Below are 25978 nucleotides of genomic sequence, written 5' to 3'. Positions count from 1 at the left end.
CTCAAGGCAACCTGGCTATCCCAGTAGGTGACAACATCCCTCACGACCTTGTAACATGAGACCACTTAATCAGACTGCATGTTTGTGTGTTATGGGAGACAAAGAAGTAAAAAATATATTAAAAACTCGCCACGTGGCATTTGGGGCTCAGTTATTTGGGTATGAACCCAACTGAGTGGTGCCTGCAGGAATAAAATTGCTTCCTGAAAAGAAAAGCCTTAGTGTCACAACTCTCTGTGTGAGAATCCTCCTACAAACTAAAGGAAGATGTAAAGTAAATAAAATGATACATGAACAAAAGGGAAACACCAACAAAGAGATAGAAACCTAAAAAGAAAACAAGAAAAGATTCTAGAGCTGAAAACTGCAATAACTGAAATTGAAAATTCACTAGAGGGCTTCAGAGAGAGACTTCAGTAAACAGAATAAAGAATTAGCAAATTTGAAGATGGGACAATGAAAATTATGGGTATGAGGACGAGAAAAAAAAATAACTGAAGAAATGTGAGCAAAACCTAAAGGACCTGCAGGATATTATCAAACAGAAAAATATATGCATTGTGGTAGTCCTAGAAGGAGAATAGAGAAAGGGGCAGTGGGAATATTTGAATAAATTCTGGCTGTAAACTTCCCAAATTTGATGAAAAACATAAATATAAATGTCCCCAAAGCTCAATGAATTCTAAGTATAAGCTCAAAGAAACCCACACCAACCCACATGGTAGTCAAACTTTCAGAAGGCAAAGACAAAAGAATCTTGAAAGAACCAAGATAGAAGTGAATCTTCATATATAAGGGATCCCCAATAAAATTATCAGCAGATTTCTCATCAAAAACTTTGGAAGCCAAAAGGCAGTGGGTGGATATATTTAAAATGCTAAATGAAAAAAAAAAATCCACCAAGAATACTATATCTGAAACAATTGTCCTTCAGAAGTGAGAAAGAAAAAAAAAAAAGGGAGAGAGAAATTAATACATTTCCATATAAACAAAAGCTGAGGGAATTTGTGACCACCAGACATACTTGTCAAGAAATGGTTAACAGAGTCCTGCAGAGTGAAATGAAAGGACAGTAGACAGTAACTCAAAGCCATACAGAAAAATAAAGATCTCAACAAAGGTAAACACATGCAAGATTATAAAAGTTACTATTATTATAACAATGGTTTGTAATTGCACTTTTTGTTTTCCATATGATTTAAGAAACTAATATATTTAAAGAAAATTTGTTATTAATGTAAAAGTTAGTATTACTTTAACATTGGTTTGTAAGTCTAAATCATATTGTCTATATAATTTAAAAGACTAATATATTTTGGGGCGCCTGGGTGGCTCAGCTGGTCAAGCACGTGACTTGGGCTCAGCTCATGATCTCCCAGTTCATGGGTTCAAGCCCTGCATCAGGCTCTGTGCTGACAGCTTAGAGCCTGGAGCCTGCTTCAGATTCTGTGTGTCCCTCTCTCTCTCTGCCCTTCCCCCACTCGCACTCTGTGTGTGTCTCTCTCTCAAAAATAGATAAACATTAAATACATTTAAAAAAAAGACGATTTTTAAAAATCATTAGTTTATGTTTTAGGGCACACAAAGTATAAAGAAATAATTTTGTGACATCAACAACCAAAAGGAAGAGGGAACAGAACTGCAAAGGAGAATAGTTTTTGTATGTTATTGAAGTTAAGCTGATATAAATTCAAATTATAGTGTTATAATTTTTGGATGTTAAATGTAATCTCCAGCATACCCACAATGAAAATAGTTATAGAATATACACAAAAGAAATGAGGAAGGAATGTAAACATTTCACTACAAAAAGTCAACTAAAAAAAGAAAACAGTTATGTAGGAAATGAGGAACAAAAATAAGCTACTGGGTATGTAGAAATCAAATAGCAAGTGACAGAAGTATGTCCCTCCTCATCAGTAATTACTTTAAATGTAAATGGATAAACTCTCCAATCGAAAGACAGAGATTGGCAGAATGGATAAAAACACATGCAAGAGACTCATATGAGGTCCAAAGACACAAAGAGGTTGAAAGTGCAGGGATGGAAAAAGATATTCCATGCAAATAGTAATCAAAAGAGAGCAAAAGTAGCTTTAATAATATCAGACAAAACAGACTTTAATCAAAAAAGTTTATAAGAGACAAAGGAGGACAATATATATTAATTAAACTTTCAATACAGCAAGAATATATAATAATTATAAACATTCATGTACCTAGTGACAGACCATTAAAATATATGAAGCAAAAATAGACAGAATGGGAGGGCAAAATAGACAGTTCCACAATAATAGTTGCAGACATCAATACCCCACTCACAATGTGGATAAAGCAATCAGAATACAAGTAATGAAATAGAGGATTTAAAGAACACAATAAGCCAACTAGATCTAATAGACATACACAGAATGGTTAACTTAACAATAACAGAATACACATTCTTCACAAGTACACATTGGACGTTTTCCAGATGATGCTAGGCCACAAATGGAGTCTCAATAGATTTAAAAGATGATGATATTCTGTAGCATTAAAAAGAATAAAATACTTAGAAATTAGCCAAAGAGGTGAAAAACTTGCACAATGAAAAGTATAAAACCTTACTGAAAGAAATTAAAGAAGACATAAATAAATGGAAATTAAAGTGTCAATACTACCCAAAGTAATCTACAGATTCAATTCAGTCCCAAAAAATTCCAATGATTTCTTTTTCATACATAGCAAAGCTCATCAAAACAGTGTAGTACTGGCATTAAGACAGATATATTGACTAAACAGAATAAAATAGGGACTGCAGAAATAAACCCTCACATATATGTTCAAATAATTTTTGACAAGAATGCCAAGTCCATTCAATGGGGAAGGGATAGTCTGTTCAATAAATGGTGCTGGGAAAACTGAATATCCACATTAATTCAAAAATGGGTCAAGGACCAAAATAAGACCTAAAACAATAAAATTTCTAGAAGAAAATAGGACAAAAGTTTCATGACATCAGATTTGGCAATGATTTCTGATATGATATCAAAGGCACAGTGACAAAAGGAAAATTGGAGAAATTGGACTTCATGAAAATTTAAAAATATTCTGTATCAAAAGACACTATCATCAGAGTAAGAAGGTAACTCATAGGGGCACCTGGGTGGATTAGTTGGTTAAGCATCTGACTATGGCTCAGGTCATGATCTTGAGGTTCATGAGTTTGAGACCTGCTTTGGGCTCTGCTCTGGTGGTGCAGAGCCTGCTTGGGACTCTCTCCCCACCCCTCCACCCCCTGCCCATCCCCCACTTTCACTCTCTTGTCTCAAAATAAATAAACTTAAAAAAAACCCTCAATGACTTTCCATCTCTTAAAAAAAAAAAGGAACTCACAGAATGGGAGAAAATATTTGCTAATCGTATCTCTGATAAAGGATTAATACCCAGAATATATAGAGAACTCCTAAAACCAACAACAACAAAAAAACCTGATTCAAAATAACTTGAATAGGTATTTCTCCAAAGAAGAGATAAAATATGCTCACAAAAAGGGGTTCAACATCACCAGTTATTAGGGAAGTGCAAATCAAATCCACAGTGAGACACAACTTCATACCCATTAGGATGGTTACCATCAAGAAAACAGAAAAATGTGTGTTTGCAAGGATGTGGAGAAATTGGAACCCTTGTGCGTTATTGGTGGGAATGTAAAAATGTTTAGTCATTATGGAAACCGGTATGGTGGTTCCTCAAATAATTTAAAATAGGATTACCATATGATCTGATAGTTCCACTTCTGGGTATGTACTTTATATAAAAGAACCGAAAGCAGGGTCTCAGGTATTTGTACACCACTTTTCATAGCAAGATTATTCACAACAACTAAACTGTGGAAGCAGCTCAAGTGTCCATCAATGGATGAATGGATAAGACTTAAATGTTTAGTGGTAAAAGGGGAAGACATTCTGCAGTATGCTACAGTACGGATGAACTTTGAGGACATTATGTTAAATCAAATTAACCAGTTACTGAAAGACATATACTGCACGATTCCACTTATTGGAGGAACATAAGAGTAGTCAAATAATAAAGACAAAAAGTATAATATACTTTTGTTCTTTTGGCAGGGGGTAAGGGAGTTACTGTTTAATGGGTATAGAGTTTGCGTTTTACAAGATCAACACAGGGGATGGATGGTGGTGATCATCGCACAATGTTACCGTACTTGACACCGCTTAACTGTGCACTTAAAATCATTAAGATGGTAATGGAAGAAACACCAAAAGAAAAAAGAAAAAAAAAGTTTTGCTGCCTCTTTGGTCTGGGCCCAAAAAGAACCGAGCAGGTTTCACGTGGTTGCGGTGCGGCCAAGGAGAGGGACAGAGCACTCGGTGAGGCCCCCACCCCTTTCCCCCTCAGGCCTCGCAGGTCCCGAGCACGGCCTAAGGTCATCTCCTCCTGTTCGCAAGCTCCCAATGGCCCCGCAGCGGAGCAAGGCAGAAGTCCGAGGGGCAGGCTAGAGGCAGCTCAGGTTCACAGCCAGCCCTGCGGCCCTCTAGCGGAGTGGAACGCTAGAGCCGGGCTCTCCCAGAAGCGGGCGGGAGACAGGGCCCCTCCCCTCCCAGTCCCATTTGCTCTCCCCCCACCCCCTCGCCCCCGCGCGCCCTCGCGTCCTCCGGCGCCGCGGCCAATCCGAGCCCGGCTCCCGCCTCCTACAGCAGTGCGGTCAGGTGGCAGCAAGGCGGCTGCGCGCAGAATCCGAGCTTTGTGCCCCGCGGCAGGTAAGGCTCCCGTCGCGGAGTGGGGGTCGCGGGCAGCTTTGATAATGCCTTCGGGTTAGGAGCTTGGAGAGCGCGGCCCCCCGGAGGCCGGCGCCGGCCCTGCGGTCTCGGGCCCAAGCCCCAAACCGCAGGCGCAGCCTCAGCGCCTCCTATCTCGCTCCGCTGGGCCCAGAGGGAAGGTAGCAGTCCGGAGGCTTGGTGATCGCGACGAGCTCCCTCGGGAAGGGGCTTCCTCCAAAATGCAAGAGTGTTTAAAAAATCTGTTTTTTATCTAAGAAGAGTTTATGGTTTCGGTTTTTACGTAGACTGGTGCTGCGTACATCTACGGTGTAGCCTAGGGGACTGAGGCTGAGCCAGTGGTTCTGTCGAGGCAGCTCCAACGTGGGGGAGACAGCTCGGCCCACAGGAGATGTGCGGGTTAGGGTTAGGGTTAGGGTTAGGGTTAGCTCCTCGGGTACGAATCCTGCGCAAGCCCCGTAGCTTCTCCTCGCCACACTTTCCTCTTGGGAAACTGGGAAGTATCAGGTATTTCACAGACCCCTGTGAGGGTTACGTGAATTAAGTGCGCTCTAAAAAACTAAGGCTGAGCTCTCAGCAGCAACAGGGTTAAATATATACACAGATATATTTCGAAGTACTGATACCCTGAATTGTTTGACAAATAAATTAACGTAGTTTACGACAACATCACGTAGAATAGTAACACATAAATATAAAAAGTAAATGACTAAGATACTGGGGACAGAGACGATGTAAGAACAAAATAAGTCTGGGTGAAAAAGAGAGTAGGTCAGTGCTGTCCAATAGAACTTTCTGTGGTAATGGAAATGGCCTATATTTAACATTTACATAGCTGTACGTGTCAAGTGGCTACCTTATAGCACAGGCAGGTCTATATTGTTTTGCGGGCTGAGTATCCTAGGACGGTTAACTTCAGTTACACAGTTCTAGTCATTTGGTAGTAAAGCATGCTAGAGACTTCTTCCCACCTTCCCTCTGGCAACCACCATTTTGTTTTGTGTATGTAAGGACTTTTTAAAATATTAAAAACAAAAAGTTACTCCTACACGTTTTGCCTGTGTGGAAGCTCTGTGTTCCTTTGTCCACCCCCACTCCTCAGTTGTGCTGTGGTCAGCTCTTCAGTAGTTAATGGTTTCCTCCTACAGAAAGAACTAGTCTTTCAGTAAGAGGGAGTCAAGGTTCAGATCTTGCTGGGGGATCAGTGTCTAACAACATGTATCGGCCCAGAATGTCCTGATCTCAACCCGATTTTGAAACTGAGTTGCACATTGCTTGCAATTTGAATTAATAAGTCATTTAAAAAAAAAATGGATGTATCCTTACAAGTTTCAATACAGTAGACGTTTATTCCTTAAAAGTATTTTGACTTCTGCTATCTCCTTTCTCTCTTATTATATCAAGATCACTTTATTTTTTTATTTATTTTTTTATTTTTTTTCAACGTTTATTTATTTTTGGGACAGAGAGAGACAGAGCATGAACGGGGGAGGGGCAGAGAGAGAGAGGGAGACACAGAATCGGAAACAGGCTCCAGGCTCTGAGCCATCAGCCCTGAGCCTGACGTGGGGCTCGAACTCACGGACCGCGAGATCGTGACCTGGCTGAAGTCGGACGCTTAACCGACTGCGCCACCCAGGCGCCCCTATCAAGATCACTTTAAAGAAAAGGTACAACGTTTTGAAATGGTGATGAGGAATAGGAGGAACATTGAGCAGGAGGGGCAAGAAGGTGGGATTGGGAAGAGAGTGGCTTAGGTGTAGAGGGAGTGTTCAAGAAAGCTTCCCTGGTTCTGATAACCCAAGCCTTGTCCCAGTTTACTTGTGTACAGTTCTGCCCATGAGAGAACCAGGAGAGAAGCTAATAACCTCCAGTTAACCAAGACAAACACTGAGGAAGCTAAGGCCAGAGGAGAAGAAAAAATAGAAGTGAAGTGGGTTAGAATTATAGCATGTCAGCACTGAAAGAGAGCGTAGAGATCATCTAAGTTTGTGTAAAGTTCATCTGCCCCCTTTCCTTTCTTGTGGTGGAGAAACCAAGGCAGTAAGAGGCCATGTACGTTGGCCTTGGTCGGAGTGGTAGTGGGTGCCCATGCCAGGTGTAGAATTCTGGGCTCTTGAGTCACAGGCAGGCTCTTATCCCCCAGAGGGATAACTTGTCTGTGTGTACCTCAGTGCCTCATATTTTGGGGTCAAAGCTCAAACTCCACCTCTGTTTAGTTAGTAGACCTGCCACAGTAGGGGAAAGGAGAAACCTAATTTAAATTGGTTTAAGAAGGTCTTTTATGCAAAAGTGTTGCCTTTTTTCTTTATCTTTCTAGTGAACCACTGCAGCCTGAACTATCATTTGTTATTATGTGGTAATTCAGGAACTAACTCAAGATTCTTCTGTTTTGTAATTTTTCTTAAAGTGCCTGCTCCTAGACAGGCATACCATATATTTCTCGATGAGAAAACCTATTAATTCACATTAATTTAATTTATACGTTTGATGCAATGATAGGCACAATCCCAGTGAAATTGTTTTTTGTTTTTTTGTGTTTTTAACTTGATAAAGATATTCTAAAATTAATCTGTAAGTCCAAACAGGCAAGACTAGATAGGAATACTCTACAAGTTAATGAGAGAACTTGAACTGCCAGATAGCAAAACATTGTTAAGCCACAGTTATGTAAACAATATATTATAGGCATGGGAATAAAGGTCAGTGACACAGTAGAGGAAGTGAAAAAAAGAATAACTGTGTTCATAAAAAGTTATGTATGAGTCATTGGGGGAAAGGATGAAATATTCAATTAATGATTTGGGAACAACTCAACTATTTGGGGGAAAAGTATAGTTAGAGTCTTATGCCATCACCACAATACTATTTAGATTGATTAAAATATAAAAGTATAAAAGAATTAAAAATCAAGGAAAAAGAATGTCTATAAGTATTTCTAAATATAATACTAAAAGTCAAAAACTTAAGTTTTTTTGGCCCAACTTAAGTTGGACCATTTAAATATTAAACCCTTGAAATAAACTAGCAAACCTAAATCTTCTTGTTATAGGATCAGGTCTTAGATATTTAAGAATATATTAAAATATAGAATAAAATTCTCCCTGGGTTCTTTTCAAACCTTAACTAGTCTTGGCAAGACAGTGGGGAGGAAGAGAGAGCTGTGTGATGAGCAGGGAAGATGTGGAAAGGCAGAGCCAGATCTCACCTGTGCATTTCTCCAAATCATTTTTTGTTTGTTTTCTTTTGTTTTGCTTTCCCAGATTCTTTGGGGAAGCAGTCTAGTTTATTAACAATGTTTTGTAGACATTTTTTATAGGAAAACTTTCCTGGAAGTTCTCATGTGAGGAGCAAGTAGTAGCAATGTTTCTATGAAGACAAAGGACTTAGGGCAGTTTAATTTCTCTTGAATATGATTTGGGGATTGGAGACAAATTGGAAGCAGTGGAATGGCTATGTCAGAGGTTGCCTGAATTTAGATTTGTAATAGACATTGCTAAGCTGCCCACTATGGAGATGATACCCATCTGTAGTCCCCCTGATATTGTCAGAGAGTCTATTCCCCACACTTTGACCACTGCACTGTGGCAAACATTTTGATCTCTGACAGTCTGATAGAGCATCAGAAATAATTGTGAAATAATAATTTGTATTCTGTGATCATGACTGACTGAGGTTGAGCATTGTTCCACCTATTTTAAGAGTTATCTGAATTTCCTTTTGTGGAAATCAGAACATTTTAGAGCTGGAACAGACCTTAGAGATGAAGTCCAGCCACACAACCTATGATGAATCTGTTTGGACATGGCTGCTTGGCTAGCCCATGACTGAAGCAGGGCAAACACTCATTCTCCTGTTTGTCATAATAGCTGTCTGGCAGGATCTGTAAAGTTCTCCGGAGCACTCTGGAATTTGGCTCTAGAACCAGAAAGTCTGAAAATTACAGTGCAGTGCCACAGTGCCTTGACTGTGAAAGACCAAACGCTTTTACCCACCCTGCACTTCAGGTATCTCATCTGTAAAATGGAGTTAGTGTTGGCCTTTTTGTCAAGGGTTTTATGGGTTAGTGTGAATATAAAGTAGTTGACACAAGTAAGCTCACAACTGTTATTATCCTCATATTTTTGCGTTTTGTTATCTGACTTTTCCACTCACATGTAAGCTCTAAGCAGGCTTAGACTAAAGTTGTTAAGAACATAAGTAAAGCACAATAGAGTTTAGGATAGGGCATCTATGCAGGGGAGGGCAACCAAGTGTGTTCTCTGGGGAGTCCCTGTGGTCAAGACTGTTGCTTAACACACATCCTTGCCTTAGTTTTGGCTTTTTTCCCTGACTTTGCTATCAGTGTGTTAGTCATACCTCTGAGATATTTTATGCACAAGATATCACACCTATACTGACTCCCAAGATCTGAGAAGAAAGCTTACCCACTTTGTCACTTCCTGCTTTTTAGGGTTTGTCTTCTAGCAGTTCCCTTTTTCATATTTTTTCAGGAAACATGAAACCTCCAGATTATTAAAGGAAAGATTGCATGTGTGCAGGCTAGGTTGGGTCATGAGACCCGATCTCAAAACAGGAGGAATGAGAAGAGAGAAGGGAGGGGAATTACTGAAAATGGGTTATTTTCAACACACAGCCTAGGTGACCTCCCAGGTGTTCATAGGATTGTCAGGAGTCAAGTGTTTTTGTTTTTGTTTTTTTAATTTTTTTAATGTTTATTTTTGAGAGAGAACGCGCTCGAGCTAGTGGGGGGAGGGCAGAGAGAGAGGGAGACGTAGAATTGAAGCAGGCTCCAGGCTCCAAGCTGTCAGCACAGAGCCCGATGCGGGGCTTGAACTCCAACCGAGAGATCATGACCTGAGCAGAAGTCAGACACTTAACCAACTGAGCCACCCAGGCACCCCTGTTTTTGTTTTTTCAAATAATTGATGTTATTATTTCATTGTTCTTATTCATGGCTATCATCACTGTGCTCAACTCTTTCTATATTTTGAAAGAGGACAAGATCAAATTCAGGGATGGGTCCAAGGATTGAGGCTACCATGGCCTTTTCTTCCCAGAGGACTTGGAGAGCCCTCCTTCTCCTCCAGCTCTGAGCAGTCATCTGCATTGGCGTCCTGGACATCCCACGCAGGTAGAGGGGCTAGAGAGGCTTTAGCTCTTTGTCATTTCTGGTTACCCAGTCACCCTGCCATTGCCTGCCCAAGTCTTAGTTGAAATAAAGTGGCAATTCTAACAGCTCTGAAAAACAAATGAAAAAGTTAAGTTTTATAGGCCTCTCTGTTCTAGTGTTTCTCCAAGTGTGGCTGTCTGACCATGTGTGCATGATCTCTTGGATGACTGTTGAAAATACCCGATTTTTAGCCTCCCTTCCCCTGTAGACTTCCTGAGTCAGACACTGGGGGTAGAACCCAGAAATATGCATTTTCAACAAGCAGTCCTTGGAGTACATTAAAGTTTGGAGCCACTATTATTCTGTACTAGTTTTTTATTTCTTTTCCTTCTCTCTCCTGTTTATCCTTCCCTTCCCTTTTTCCTTCCCCATTTCTTCCGACTCCTGATGACTTGTTTGTTCCTTCCTTCCTCCTCCTTAATGCTGCAGGTTCAGATTAGCCTATCAAACTGTTTGTTCGTAATAAATTTAATCCTTTAGAAAGTCAGCTGGGAGGAAAAAAAAAGAAGTATGTATTTCCTGCTGCACTGCTTGTCTCCATAAAAGAAAGGCAGACCCGAAGCTATCCTCTCCAAGCACTAGCTTTGGGACAAGCATTATTCTTTTAAGTACACATGGCATTGTGTTTACAGTCCCTCATCTAGTATAGGAGGTGTGCCTGGGGGTTGGAAATGTCCTTCTTCAGAGAAACATCACGGGCATGACATCCCAGGGGAGTCCACCACCAGCAGCCTCAGAATCAGACACTGGCCTGGGTCCCCTTACTGGAGGGCTCAAGGTGGTGGAGGCATTTGGGGAAGATAGGGCCAGTGGACAGTAAGTAGTGTGGGAGAGAGTGGGGTGGCAGCGGGGAGTGTCTGCCTGGAGTGTGGGGCAAGTGTCATCTGAGTCCTGACCTCTGCTTTTGTCTTCACAGCCACTGAAGGAAGGGACCAAGATGAATGCAGAGGTAAGTTCTTTAAAAGGACCAGTTTAAGGAATGCTTTTCTTGCAGTATTCCTCATTTCTCTTTCACAGAGTGTCTTGTCTCCCTAGAGAGCTTTCAGAAACATCTGCACAAACTTGAAAACATTTCTCCTCCAACCTGCCCACGTGCACATGGCTCTGGGTGATATAGGAGGAATTAGGCTCTTCTGAGTTCTTATCTGTGTCTGTCCAGCCTCAGTTAGATTAGAATTTATCTATTGCAGTTAATCCTGAAACAATAGTCAAGAGCTAGGCATGGAGTGGACAGTGGGGCGGCGTTGGGATGCTGGGCCTAGAGCCCTGCTTTGTGTTATTCTGGGGGACACTTACTCTCTGCATTGTCTCCTGGGGGTTCTCCATTCCACTGTCCCTGTTCTTTGATCTGGTGAGATGTCTAGTCACTTGGCTGTTTTGTTCTTTTTCCTGACTAACCAGCTTCTTCCTGTCTTTACTCCTTTCCAAGCCACTGAATTGTGGGGTCCATCTCTTCAACCACTCTTGGTCTGATGTCCCTAACTTTTCTTTTCCTCTTGTCCTGTTGATCCACCAATCCAAACCCAGGACAGTGGTCTGAGGTGAGTGGTATAGCTTCATGCTGTTTACAGCTTGCAGCTATCTCTAAACCCTCAAGTGGGTACTCAGCACTGCCAGCCTGGCCCCCATGTAGCTGCAGGAGGCCCCCTTTCCCATTGCCCTGGATGGCCAGGTCCAGTCTTCTCACCCTTCCCTGCTCTCTCCTTACTGTTAGCATCTGGACCACCTTTTACCTTACAGAGAAAAATTAGAACCATCAGACATCATCTCTCTCAATTCCTACCTTCCCATTTGTCTTACTGCTCTTCTCACAGTGGAAGGGATGTCTGTCAGTGAGAGAGCTCCAGGCTGTGAGCATAGGAAAATCCAACTTCATGTGTTTTTTTATCTTGGAAGTCCAAATGGAGGGCAGGCTTCAGGGCTGGTTGATCTGGTGACTCGGCAATCTTGAGGATCCAGGATCGTTTCACTGCTCTGCTTCTTATCCAAGTGTTAGCTTTATCCTAGAGATGGTTCCCCTTATGGTTATGGGATGGCTGCCAGTTAACCCGTTGGGGCTACATGCTTCCTCATTCACTTTGAGCAGGAGAAAGAGATAACTTCCTGTGGCTCTCCCAGAAAAGTAGGAACTTCTTTTTTTTTTTTTTTTTGAAGTCCTACCAAATGCCTCCTTAGGTTTTATTAAGAATTATGTCACATGCCCACTCCTGGACTAATTATTGGGTTAGAGGAACCAAGATTTTGCCAATTAGCTTAGACTAGTCAGGCCTGCCCTCAAGCAGTTCCCCACCCCATGCTTTGGCTGGATATAGAAAGAAAAAAGGGAACCTATAGCATCTAGTCCAAGACATTTCTATTGTCCCATGAGACCCCTGTCCATACTCTGAATTGCAAATTCTGCTGCCTCTTCAGACCTCTTATGGCTTCCCTAGTTATCTCCCTTACCACCTGCATTATTAACCTCATTTCTACTAATTCGTTCTCATTAATATTTCAAAATGCCTTAGTTTTTACTTTCTTCAGAATAAAATAACACATGACATCTTGTCAAGCTACTGTAATCTTACTGTTCTCAATCTCTTTCAAAGGGAGGCTTGAAAGAGATGTCCATGGGTAATTTCTCCATTTTATTCCTCTCTCCCAAGTCATTCTCAACCTGCTGCAGTCGGGCTTCTTTCTTACCATTATACAGAAATTCATCGTAAATAATAATTTTTAAAAATTATTTTTGTAGTAACGTCAATACAAACACCTAGTACAAAACTCAAAAGCTACAAAATTATAAAAGTCAAAAGTAAGTCTCCCTACTGCCTGATCCCCTGGCCTTCCTCACTTCAGGGCTGACTTCTCTTAACCACTTTCTGGTGCCTCTGACCCCTTATTGTGAAACCCCCTGTGACTCACTTAAATTCTTATGGTCTTAGGAGTCCTGAAGAAAAAGTAGGAACTTTGCATTAATATTAAGCCTAAAATGCCTGGCCCACCAACAGTGGCCTTTTCCTGTCAACCTTTGAAAACATTCCTAGACCTTGGATTCCCTTTAACTATCTTCCCTTCTCTTCTGCCTTAAACACTCATGGTTCAGCGTCTGTGACCACTTCCTCGCTTTCCTTTTATGTTAGTCTCATTGCAGTCTGACATGGTTCTCACTGTTCCACCAGAACTTTACAGCTGAAAGTCACCAGTAGCTCATATTGCCAAATTTTGTGGAAACTTTCTTCTTGAGGCATTTGACACTATCGGCAATGTTCTTGCAATGTTCCCATGATATCTCAGGATTTCTTCCCATCTCTCTGCTCACTTCTTCTCATACTTTTTCTTAGGCTTCTCTTCTGCCTGCTTCTTAAAACTTTGCATTTCCCAGGACACTTCTCACCCTACCATTGTTCTGGGCTGCTCATCCAGTCCCACAGATTTTATTGATCAGATTTAGGAATGCCCCAGATGGATCTGTTCAACCAGATCCTACTCCTCAACGTCAAATCCATCTATCTGGAAGCCTGGATTGCTCATCTTCATTGAGAGGTGCCACAGGCACTCCCAGCTCAGTATCACCCAAGCTGGACCTGCTGTTTTTCACCTGACCCATGTAAGCTTCTCTTAATGGGACCCTGTACGGAAGGGCACTAGTGCTGTCCATTTCCATGGCCTAGAAGCCTGACATCCTCCTAACTCCTTTCCCACACTCCATCCTGTAAATCCTGCTCTTTTCTTTATTTTGATCTAAAATTTATGAAACAGTACATTGTACCAGACTCTACACTTGGCTTTATGCCTGTAATTGGAAAAAATACAGATGTGGTACTTGTACTCATGGAATTTGCTGAGAAGTGAGACCATAATATCTTTCACATCTGCCCTTTTCTTGCTTGACTTTCTGCCTCCTTATCACTTCCTCACTTCTGTACTTATTCTCCTTTCCATTTTTTTAAATGTTTACTTATTTTTGAAAGAGAGTGAGCACATGCACACAGGTGGGGGAGGGTCAGAGAGAAGGGGACAGATGATCCGAAGTGGGCTCTATGTTAACAGCAGAGAGCTCAAGGCGGGGCTCAAACTCACGAACCCTGAGGTCATGACCTGAGCTGAGGTTGGACACTTGACTGACTGAGCCACCCAGGTGCCCCACTGTCCCCTCCTTTTCTTACCCTCTTCTAGGTCTTTTGAGGGGCAGAGGAGGAGACCTTAGGCATAGAACAGACTTCTCAGCCTCTGTTTGTGACATGTTGTCTTTGTTGGTCTGTGCAAGGCTCCTCTCTTGTATGTATGTTCTCATTCCTTTTGGTCTTCATCCCCATTCTCACCCTCAAAGACAGCTGTTCTAATGTATTCAATGATTGTCTTCTTGTTTTCATGTATTTAGGAAACTATATGTCACTGTCTTTGTATAAATACCCTTCACATTTACATTTGGTGAGATTAGCTTTTTAATTTTTTTTGGTGTACAGTTCTGTGAATTACCACAATCAAGATTTAGACCCTTACTCCAAAATATTCCTTTCTGTTGTTGCTCCTTTGTTTGTCACAGCCTTCCCACCCCTAACCCCTGGCAACCACTGTGTAATACACTTTTAATTTTAGTAATTGTATTATGTTACAGTTTATATCTAGTTCTCTTTCTTTTTTTTCTACTCAGCACTACATTTTCAAGATAAAACATATAGTTAATCTGTTGCACAGTATCCCTTGATGTGCATCTGTTTAATCCTAACAAGACACCTAGGAGCAAGATGCTATTATTGTCTCAGTTTTGTAGATGAGGAAAATGAGGGTTAAGTAAATTGCTCAAGTCACAGGGTATTGGGGGCCTAATGGTGATGCAAGCCCTGATGTCTCTGACTCCATGAATGTCTTTCTTCTTGTGTATATTTAGCTAATCCTGTCCATCCAGTTCAAATGTTGTTACTGTTGCATGAAAAGTTTCTCAGGGCTTTCTCTCTAGAAATGGTATCTCCCTCTCCTTGATTCTCATTGCTCTTTACTTTTTGGTTACTTTCCATTCTCTGACCTCAAATATAGCTGTCTGTGTATCTTGTTCACCTTAGTATACCCACAGCATCTGGCATGATGCCTCATACTTAGTTTGTCCTCACCAAGTGTCATTCATCATTTAGTCAAATGATCAGATGGCTCAGAAACTGTTCAGTAATCCTGTAATGCAATCCAGAACTTGGGTGGGTTAGAGAAAATGTAGAGGAAGGAAATCATATGACAGAAAATTTCAAGGAAAATTTGCTGTGATTCAGAATCTGGCTGGAGTAGAAGGGCGGAGAAAGATTGTCAGCCTCAGCAAGCCCCTGGATCTCAGAGGAACTTTGCTGAGTACATGAATGACTCCCAGGATTTTGAGCATTTCAAGCTGGGTGCCTGATAGAATTCGTAGAGCCATTGGCATTTGCCCAGAATTTCAGAGCATAGCCAGTCAGGTAGAGAGGATGGCTGGCATCTAGCACAGAGCGGGATGATCCAGGTCAGAATGAGATGGTCAGGTGGAAATTGGAAATGCCCAGTTGGCATTTCTTCTTATGATTGGAACTTGGAGGAAAGCATGGCTCACAGCTCAGGATGTTGGAGTCTTTAGCATAAAAGTGGTCATGGTGAAGGGACTCCCCCCTCCCCCAACCTCTGGGAATATGGGGAAGAGAGGAAAACAGAGGGACAAGGATTGAGTGCTGGGAATTATGCACTTCCAGGGGGCAGGGTGAAGAAGGAAAGTGAAGTATGAAAAGAAAACCTCAGTATGAGGTGAGAAAAACCAAGAAAGGAGGGAAGGTCCATTTGAATTTTAAATAGGTCTGAGGTCTAGGGGAATTCAGTAGAGAAAAAGCCCTTGAATTTAACAACAAGAAGGTCTCAGATCTGTGATGAAGCAGAGAAGCATTGAAAACCAGATTACAACTGGGCCAGAAAGTATGGGTGGAAACAGCAGTTGTGAGGAGTCAGATGATTGGGGACATTGGACAGGACACCGTCAGGGGCAGAAAGTCCCCAACATGGGACAGCAGAAGATTCTGGGCCTTATAGAGGGAACTCCAGGAAGGGAGATGGGAGTAAGCCAAAGAGTCCATAAGCTGTCAAGTTCTTATCTACTTGGAGCATCCCTTAGATATTTGTATGTATTTTAAGTGTTTTTATTTTAGGTAACTAATATATTCAGTTGATTCAAAATTTTAAAGGCTTTAGAAAAAAATTCTCTTCCCTCCCAGCTGTTCTGTTTCTCATGCTCCCAGGTAACTTTGTGTTCCTGGAATCTTTCTTTCAGAGAGATTCTAAACATATACAACAAATATTTTTTTTCTCTCCATATGGCTCCTTCTTTTTTGTACAAACTATAGCACACAACTTAACACTGATCTGTTTTTTGCTATTCTCACCTAGCAATCTATCTTGGAGATCAATCCCTTTAAATACAAAAAGAACTTCCTTGTTCTTTTCTATAGCAGTGTAATATTTCATTAAGTTTTTTTTAATGTATGTTTATTTTTGAGAGCAAGAGAGACAGAGCATGAGTGGGAGAGGGGCAGAGAGACAGGAAGACACAGAATCCGAAGCAGTTCCAGGCTCTGAGCTGTCAGCAAAGGCCCGATGCGGGGCTCGAACTCATGGACTGCGAAGTCATGACCTGAGCCAAAGTTGGCTGCTTAACCAACTGAGTCACCCAGATGCCCCTGTAATATTCCATTTTAAGAGCATACCAAATGTACAGAACCAGCCTGCTATTATAATATATAATATAATATATAATACAGTACACATGTTATTTTCGATCTTTTGCTATTACAAATAAGGTTGCAATAAACCTAAATCATCTCATTGTGTATCTCTATAGGATGCATTTTTAGAAATGGATTTATTGGAGCACAGAGAATTTGCATAAGTATTTCCAAGTTGCTCTCCACAAATTTGCCCATTTTTCTCTCCCACTTGCAGTGTATGACTATTACCTCTTTTTCCACACCCACCAATGTGCTGTCAAACTTTTTGATCCTTGTGAACAGTGGATGAAAAACATTAGATTGTTGTCCCTGATTATTTGGAATCTCCTTCCCCCCCTCCCAGAGTGGTAGTTCAGCACGTGTCCCCATGTCTCACCTCTCGAGGTTTCTCTAAAATTATTTTACATTTTCTCTTACCTTTTTCATCTGAAAACAAGTTTTTTCTAAGTTAGCAGAGCATGTTCTCTTAATCCTAACTTCCTTCAAATGCTGTGATCAGATCTGGAGCTCCAGACCCCAGTCTGACTCCAAAAGAGGGAGCAAGTTCATTCCATGACTATGATTTGGCTCTGAATTTTTGAGTCACTTTGCTGTCCTGTATGTGTGTCCTTTTTCTGCTGTCTTGAATCTGCTCCTTTTCCTCTACTGTAGTGGCATTTACCCAAAGGTTCAAGATAAAGTAAAGCAAACAACTGAAAATGGAATTTTAGATATCCTGGTTGCTAGAAATCCATTGCCCACCCTTACTGGCTCCTTTCTGTTACCTTCAACCTCCTCATAACCTGTGTGCATCTTCTCTTTCTGCTCCTCTCTATTGCCCTTTCCTCTGTCTTCTGCTAGTTCCCACCCTCTAATTTCTTACAACTTTATGCTAAGAACACTTAGAATGATTTCTTTTTTTTAAGATCTGTTCCTAACTGATACCTTGTGGAGTTTAATCAAAAGTAGAAGTACATTGGGGCACTCGCTCTGTGTCTCTTTCTCTCAAAAATAAATAAAAACATTAAGAAAATAAAAAATTAGAAGTACATTGTGTAAAAATGGTAGTATAAAGTTTGGGAGAGAGGAGATGGAAGTATAATATTGTAAGAGTCTTATATGTGAAATGGTATATTGTTTTCAGGTAGCTGTGATAAGTAAAATATGTATAATATAAAAGCCTTTAAATAACCACTAAAGAGAAGTTGCAGCTATAGCCAATAAATGAGGTAAAATGGAATCATAAGAAATACTGTATTAATCTAAAAGAAGGCAGAAAAAGAGGGACAGAATAGATTGGACAAATAGAAGACAAACAATAAAGTGTTGGTTTAAACCTAACCATCTCAATGATTATAATGTAAATTGTCTAAACACTTCACTGAAAGGCAGAAACTGTTAGATTGAACAAGACCTGACTATATGCTGCTTAAAGAAACTCACTTTAGATATAAAAACACACAAAGGTTAAAGATAAAAGATTGGGGGAAAAAAGTACTATGCTAACACTAATCAGTGGAAACCAGAAGTGGATTGTTAGTATCAGACAAAATAAATTTAAGGGCAGAAGTATTAACTGGAAAAAAATGGTCATTTCAGAATGATGAAGGAGTCCATTAATCAAAAAGACATAACCAACCTAAACATTTATATATCTAATAACAGAAGGTATTATGGAAAGGTCCACCCAACAACTGTAGAATATACATTCTTTTCAAATGTGCCGAAAACATTTACCAGGATAGGCCGTATTCTGGATCATAAAGTGTGTTTCAAAATTTTTTTGATGATTCAGATCATTTAAATAATTTTTTCTTTTTTCTTTCTTTCTTTCTTTCTTTCTTTCTTTCTTTCTTTCTTTCTTTCTCACTTAAAGGATGTTTTGTGACTGCAATGCAACCGAATGAGAGATCCATAATAGAAAAATATCTGGAAAATCTGTAAACATTTGTAATCCAAATAACACATTTCCAAATAATCCATGGCCAAAGAATTAATCAAAAAGGAGATTAGACAATAAACTGAATAAAAATGAAAGTGTGGCATTTTACAATTTGTGGGATGCAGCTAAAGCATTGTCATCCCAGAGAAATTTATAGGACTAAATGCTTATTTTTGGGGGGGAAAAAAAAAGAAAAAAAGGGGTTTCAAATCAGGGACCTAAACTCTTATCCTCAAACTAAAAAGAAGAAAGCATGTTAAATTCAAAATAAGCAGAAAATTTGAAGTAACAAAAATAACAAGAGAAATCTATGTAATAGGAAACAAACAAAAACAATTGGGAAAATCAGGGAAAGCAAAAACTTTTTGAGGTCATTAGAATTTATAAACCTTTAACGTGGCTTTGGAAAAAGAAAAGCCAGAAGTTAACAAATATCAGAAGTGAGATTCACACTGTCTGTTTCCAAGCTGTCCACCTGCCCGGTGGTGCCTCCCTCCAGAGTTTTATCTCAGTTGCCACTGTGTTTCAAAAACCCCACACTGCGGAGACACCTGTGGCTCATGTCCACGTTGATCCTCTGGGGGAGGTTCTTGCCATGCTCTGGCCAGCACTTGCTTGTTCCAGAAAATGTTAATGTGACCGTGCAGTGGCAACAGCTCAGAGTTTATGGTAAAATCACAACACACAGCCTGTACCAGGGTTTGCTGCCTTCAGCCTGTGTCTTTGTTCCTATACCAGTGAACAGGCAGTTCTATGACACCCACCGGGTCTTTTGCTCATGGAGAGGCTGTATCACCTCTACTGAATGCACTCCTAGCAGTGGAGCCACTTCTCCCTATGAAACCTAGGGGATCCTCAGACTGTGCTGCCTGCTCCCGGGGCTCTGCCCTGCTTCCTTATTGGAGCATGAGTTCCAAAATTTCAGCCTGAGCTCCACTGTTTGCAAATAATTGGCAGTATTGAAACCCTCTCTTTTTTCCCCATCAATGGTTTTGGGAAACAGTTTTCTTGTGTAGTCCCCTGCTCGTGTTTTCATTTTTTCTGCCTTTCTTTCTCTCTACCTATTTGCAGGGGGAGTACTTTTCTTGCATGATCCCAATGCAGTGCCTTATCTCCCCCTCTCTCTTTCTCTTCTCCATGAAATAGCTCCATGAAAACAGCTCCTGCCCCTCCACGACAGCATGGCTCTTCTCTCCCCTAGTTCACCTCTCCACACCACATACCTGCCACATTCTTTCCCTCAAATTATGCAGAATGTTCTGTTAATCCTTAGATCTGTTTCCTAGGTGTTCCAGATGTTTCGATGTTGTAGCTGTGTTTGAGGGACAAGACATGCCCAGTGTCTACTACTCCACTGTCTTCTGGAAAAAGTTTTTTTTTTTTTTTTAAGTTTATTTATTTTGAGAGAGAGCTGATAGGGAAGGGCAGTGAGAGAGGGGGAGGGAGAATCTCAAGCAGGCTCTGCACTGTTAGTACAGAGCCTGACATGGGGCTCGATCTCACAAACCATGAGATGATGACCTGAGCTGAGATCAAAAGTCAGATGCTTAACCAAGTGAGCCACCCAGACACTCTTGGAAAAAGTCTTAATAGTAATAATAATAATAATAATTAATAATCAATAATTGAGCATGTTTTCCAAAATGAAGATTCATAATAAACTGAGTTTATCAAGTGTCTTAATCTAAAAGAAAAACAATGGGCAACTTTAATGTATGTATATTCCAACTATACCTATTAAATAAGTTGAATCGTTTTTAACCAAAAAATGTTTCTACTGAGAGAAATTCTGCTGGATTGAAGACACAGGTTGCTATGATGGGCACGCCTATGGAGAGGGACATTTGTCAGGGAACTGATGGTGGCTTCTAGGACTTAAGGGACTCTGTCCTACAACTGTACGGAACTGAATTCTCTTGGCAGTCATAGGAGCTTGGAAGAGAACCCTGAGCTGTTATGGATGAGAACATAATGTGGTCAACTCCTAACTGCAGCCTTGAGACTCTGAGCAGAGGACCTACCCCATGGTAATTGTGAGATAATAAATTTGACAAAGGGTCAGAGATTGGTGTGCTTGGGCAGACTCCTTTCTGGTCATTTGCAGCTGAAAGACATCTGAAAACAAAATGAGTGTCATATAGTTTATCATTTGTGTACTTAGTGAACTCCTGTCAGTTTCCAAAACACAGTACCAATAGAGAAAATCATGAAGTGTTGGCATCAGCAACAATTCCAGTTCAAACAACTCAAGATCAACCTCTCCATCATCCAGTTAGAAACCTATGTTTAGAGCTGCCTATTTTTCCTCAGATGGATTAAGACAGTGTAGGCAAGCTATGATCAACCTGACCATGGTCGAACTTGCTTAGATGAGTTCAACTCTGTACCATTCCAAAAAGTAATTTTCAATTATTTATTTATTCTAGAGTAAGTGACATATGTATTTATTTGAAACCACTTACCTAGGGTTGCCTAGGTGGCTCAGTTGAGCATCTTACTCTTTATTTCGGCTCAGGTCATGATCTCATGGTTTGTGAAATCTGTGCTGGCTTGCTTCAGATTCTCTCTCTCTTACTATCTCTCTGCCCCTCCTCTGCTGGTGCTCTCTCTCTCTCCATCTCTCTCAAAAATAAAACCACCTACCTATAAAGCATCATAAAATTACAAATAGTTCATCACGAAAAGGCAAACTCAAGTAATCAGAATCATGTGTTGCATGTTCAATAAATACTCAAGAGACAATAGCAGACAGATGAGTCTATAGGCCTGGAAGATTTGTTCAGGGCCATTGCAATGCAGATTTTCTCCACCTTTCTCAAAAGCCATGGGACTGTATAATAAAACCTGAAGTTCGTAATTATCCTAAGGCATTGTCTAGTGGAAATGTAACCAATCTGGAATATCTGAATATTCAGTTCAGAAACAAAAGTGCCCCCTTTCTGGATAAATGAAAAGTCTAATGTATTTTTTCCTTTCAAATTGATTAAATGACAAATATTATGAATTCTTAAGTGTTACTTCCTTAAAAGAGGAAAGTGGTATCTAATACTGGCAAACGTTTTATTGCCCCAGTTTTGCAATAATTATAAGTGAAAAAAAAGAGGAGTAAGAGAAGATAAACAGTACAGAAAAACAATAAAAGCATTCAGACTTTTCAATTGTGCAAAAAATTTTGTATACTTCTGTTAGTTGTAAGCAATTGCCACAAAGAAAACAGAGTACATCTTCTTGTGGTATCTATGTAACCTGAAAATTTGTGGAGGGAAATGTTATAGAATTTAACTTGTAATTAATATTAAACATTATGTTTATACTAATGAAACACATAATTTATGGACTATGAAGTAACATGTATACAATATTTTTTAAAGTTTATTTATTTTGAGAGGGAGGACCAGAGGGAGAGGGGGAGAGAGAATTCCAAGCAGGCTCTGCATTGTCAGCTCAGAGCCTAATGCAGTGCTCGAACTCATGAACCATGAAAACATGACCTGAGCCAAAATCAAGAGTCAGATGCTTAACTGACTGAGCCCCAATATACGTACAGATTTTTAAGATATAGCTTGAGACTTAAAGAAGCTTAGTTTTTGTGGCTGTGGGTTATATTCCCAGACCCCTAAGCTTTTATTCCTTTTATTGTATAGAATAAAACTTTGGTGGGAAACTTTGAGAAGCATGTCTTAAGATATTAGATAATCCTTTTAAAAAACACCTTTATTGAGGTATACTTGATATATAATACACTGCACATATTCACCGTGCAGTTTGATAAGTTTTGATGTATGTATACATCTGTGAATACATCCTAGCAATCTAGGTAATGGGGTTATGCATCACCTGCAGAAGCTTCTTCATTTTCCTTTGTAATTTCTCTCTTCATCCCTCCTCACCATCTGTCAACTAGGCAAGTGATCTCTAATCTGCCTTCTGTCAGTATAGATTACTTTGCACTGCCCAGACTTTTGTATAAATGGAATAATACAGTATGTGTTTTTTGAGGGAGTGTGTTAAAAAAAAAGGAAAGAAAGAAAAGAAAAGAAAAGAAAGAAAGAAAGAAAGAAAGAAAGAAAGAAACCTTGTTTAGAGCTTCCAGTACTTTAGAAGGATTGAGACAGTGCATGCTTCTACAAGCACAAATGGACCCTATATAGAGTTACCAGTTCCCACGTGTAATGTAAAGAAATGGAGATAGCTAGTTTCTCGGGCAAACTATTCCACCTAGATTCCCAGTGTATCCTGCTTTTAGCCCCCCTGCAAGTGTTACGATGACAAATACGTATGCTCATTAGTATTATGTGCAATATCGAACAGTAGTTTCAGCTCAGGCCACATCAAATGCCAACCCAGCTCAGCCTACTGCTTCACAGCCTCTACATTTGGCACATGTTCCTGGGGAGTAATCTCACCAGCTCCAAATCTAGTGGTTAAAGAAAATGGATCCAAAGGAGGATGTTCAAATGAATGCACAGGGAGGGTCAGTGCTAAATGAAAATGTCAGTTGACACTGGCTAGATTGGAGGTACATGTTTTCATAAGCTGCAGTTCCCTTCAGCACAGTATATTTCTTTTCTTCCTTTTTTCAGTTTATCATGGCAACGGAAGTCATGTTACTAGTTTATGTACAGCAAGTTGGATGATTTCCTGTTAGGCAAGAAAGAGGTCAGCAACAGGCTCCCTGTAACATTGCCACAGTTAACAGTGATGGGAAACAAACATGAAAAAGTAGATCATTGTATGGATGATGGGCTTAATGGTGAGGGCTGTGAAGGTGCAGATGAAGATGACCATCAATTTAAAGACCTCGAGGGCTGCCTGGGTGGCTCAGTTGGTTAACTGACCGACATGGGCTCAGGTCATGCTCTCGCAGTTTGTGAGTTTGAGCCCCACGTCAGGCTCTGTGCTGGCAGCTCAGAGCCTGGAGCCTACTTTGGGTTCTGTGTCTCCCCCTCTCTTCCCCTCCCTTGCTCACGCTCTGTGTCTCTCTGTCTCTCAATAATAAATAAATGTTAAAAAAAAAAAAAAAGACCTTGGTTAATGGCTTTTGCTTGGTCTTTTATCACTGCGTTCTGTACCTAATACCAGAGGGGCTACCAGATGTCAGCAGTTAAGCATGAGAAGTTATTGCAGCTGAAGAGGAGGGTTTGACTTTAGGAAAGTGTTTTAAATAATAGTGTAGTATATATGTGTGTGTGTGTGTGTAAACACACATACATGTTATATATAATTAAATATATAACCTTTTTATTATGTACAGAGGTTTTTTTTTAAATATAAGCTTATATATATGAATACCATAAACACAAATGGATTGCTAATTGTGTGACTTTTAAAGATGCTAACAGAACATAGTGTAACAACATTGATCTTCCAAACTTTATTCATCTCAATTATATATATTATACCAAGACAGACATATTTATGAATCTTATTTTTTGTTTTAAGTTTACTTATTTATTTTTGAGAGAGACAGAGACAGCACGAGGAGGGGAGGGGCAGAGAGAAAGAGAAAGAGAGTGAGAGAGAATCCCAAGCAGGCTCTACAGTGTCAGTACAGAGCCCAATGGAGGCTTGAACTCCTGAAGCATGAGATCATGACATGAACCGAAACCAAGAGCTGGATGCTTAACCAACTGAACAACCCAGGTGCCCCTATGAGTCTTCTTTCTTTTTTTTTTTTTTTTAATGTTTATTTTTGAGACAGAGAGAGACAGAGCATGAACGGGGGAGGGGCAGAGAGAGAGGGAGACACAGAATCTGAAACAGGCTCCAGGCTCTGAGCGGTCAGCACAGAGCCCGACGCGGGGCTCAAACTCACGGACCGCGAGATCATGACCTGAGCCGAAGTCGGACGCTTAACTGACTGAGCCACCCAGGCTCCCCGAGTCTTATTTCTTAAAAGAGCTGCTTTGTGTATAAATATCTATGGTTAGTAGTTCAGCGTGTGTACCATTCAGTGTGTAATTTAATATACTTTCTATGAATTATTCTGAAAGTTTTAAATGGATGATCTCACAGTTATTAATGAAGAATGTTACTGAGTTTAAATGTGCTACTAGCTTCTTGTCTAGCCATAAACCAAGAAACTTAGCAGTGATCTTAATTTTGTTGGGTAAGGGACACCTATTTTAAGAGCATGTATCATCTATTGGAGTTAGTACCTTAAAGAAAAGATAGCTCTTCAGTGGAATCAACAATGGTATAAAATATCTTATAAAGGCAATATAAAAGATAATACTTTTATAAAATCAATTATTCTAGAAATCATTTTACATTACAAGAAAATTACGGACCAGTAACTCTCATGAGCATAAATGCAAACACTCTTAATAAGATTTTAGTGAATAGAATCATCAATAAATAAAAAGGATAATATATGGTGGCCAAGTGATGTTTATCCTAGGAATGAAAGGCATCATCAGATCAATAGACTTTAAGAAGAAAAAAAATTATATGATCATCTCAATAGATCAGAAAAGGAATTTGATTAAACTGTTTTTAGTTTAAAAAACCATAAAAAACATTTATAGTTTTAAAAAACAGCAAAAATATGAATAGAAGGAAATATTCACATCATGATAAAGGGTATCTACAAAAAAATCTACAGCTAACTTAAGTTTTCATGGTAAAAGACCCAAAGTTTTTCCCCTTAGATTAGAAAGTAGCCAAGAATGTCTACTGTCACTAATCCTAGTCAAAATCATAGTGGAAGACCCACCCAGTGCAATAAGGCAAGAAAAGTAAATAAAGCACTGCAGATTGGGAAGGAAAAAATGAAACCATCTCTATTTATGTCTGACTTTATGGTCTATCTAGAAAATCTGACAGAATCTACAAAAAAAGCTGCTAGAAGTAATGAGTTCAGCAGGATTCCAAGATCCAAATCGGCATATAAAAATCAATTATATCTTTGCAATAAACAATGAGAAGTGGAAACTAAAAAAACATACTATTTACTAGCACTAAAAATCATAAATACTTAGGTATAAATTTAACAAAACATGGCAAGATTCATACACTGAAAGTGATAGAATGAAAGTCAAAGAAGACCTAAATAAATGGGGATATATACCATGTTCATGGATTTGAAGATTCATTATTCCAGGATATTTGTCCCCCCCCCCCCCAACTATATTCAATGTAATCCCATTCAAAATCCTGGCAGTTTTTTTCTTTTTGGTAGAAATTGACAAGCTCATCCTAAAATTTATATGTAAAGCCAGGAAAACTAGAATTTTTGAAAAGAAAAAAAAGTTGGAAGGTTGACAGTAACTGATAGTTAGGTTTATAGTAAGGTTATAGTTAACTTTGTAGTAAGGTTAAAACTTACTATAAAACTACAATAATTGAGACAATATCCACCCCCAAAAATGCAAAGGCATTTAAATGG

At 39.9% G+C, this 25978-nt stretch overlaps 1 protein-coding gene and 1 pseudogene across 4 annotated transcripts in view; both read left to right on the top strand.

Moving 5' to 3' along the window:
• The window catches only part of BLVRA (biliverdin reductase A), a 64890-nt gene that overhangs the window by 6933 nt on the left and 31979 nt on the right, over positions 1-25978 (top strand). Inside the window, exons 1-3 of one of the 4 annotated variants that reach the window (XM_043588494.1) lie at positions 4700-4763; positions 9779-9915; positions 10871-10903. In XM_043588494.1, coding sequence (XP_043444429.1) covers positions 10892-10903 — 12 coding nt within the window. In that variant the 5' untranslated portion in view covers positions 4700-4763; positions 9779-9915; positions 10871-10891. Of the gene's footprint in view, positions 1-4541; positions 4764-9778; positions 9916-10870; positions 10904-25978 lie in introns of those variants that run through there. The other 3 variants (XM_043588495.1, XM_043588492.1, XM_043588496.1) reach the window with 3 other exon arrangements.
• On the top strand, positions 11777-23309 carry LOC122486516 (annotated as a pseudogene).

The sequence above is a fragment of the Prionailurus bengalensis genome, chromosome A2, assembly GCF_016509475.1.
Source record: "Prionailurus bengalensis isolate Pbe53 chromosome A2, Fcat_Pben_1.1_paternal_pri, whole genome shotgun sequence".
Taxonomy (NCBI): domain Eukaryota; kingdom Metazoa; phylum Chordata; class Mammalia; order Carnivora; family Felidae; genus Prionailurus; species Prionailurus bengalensis.
The sequence above is the reverse complement of the archived record's forward strand: the minus strand, read 5'-3'. Positions and strand labels throughout refer to the sequence as shown.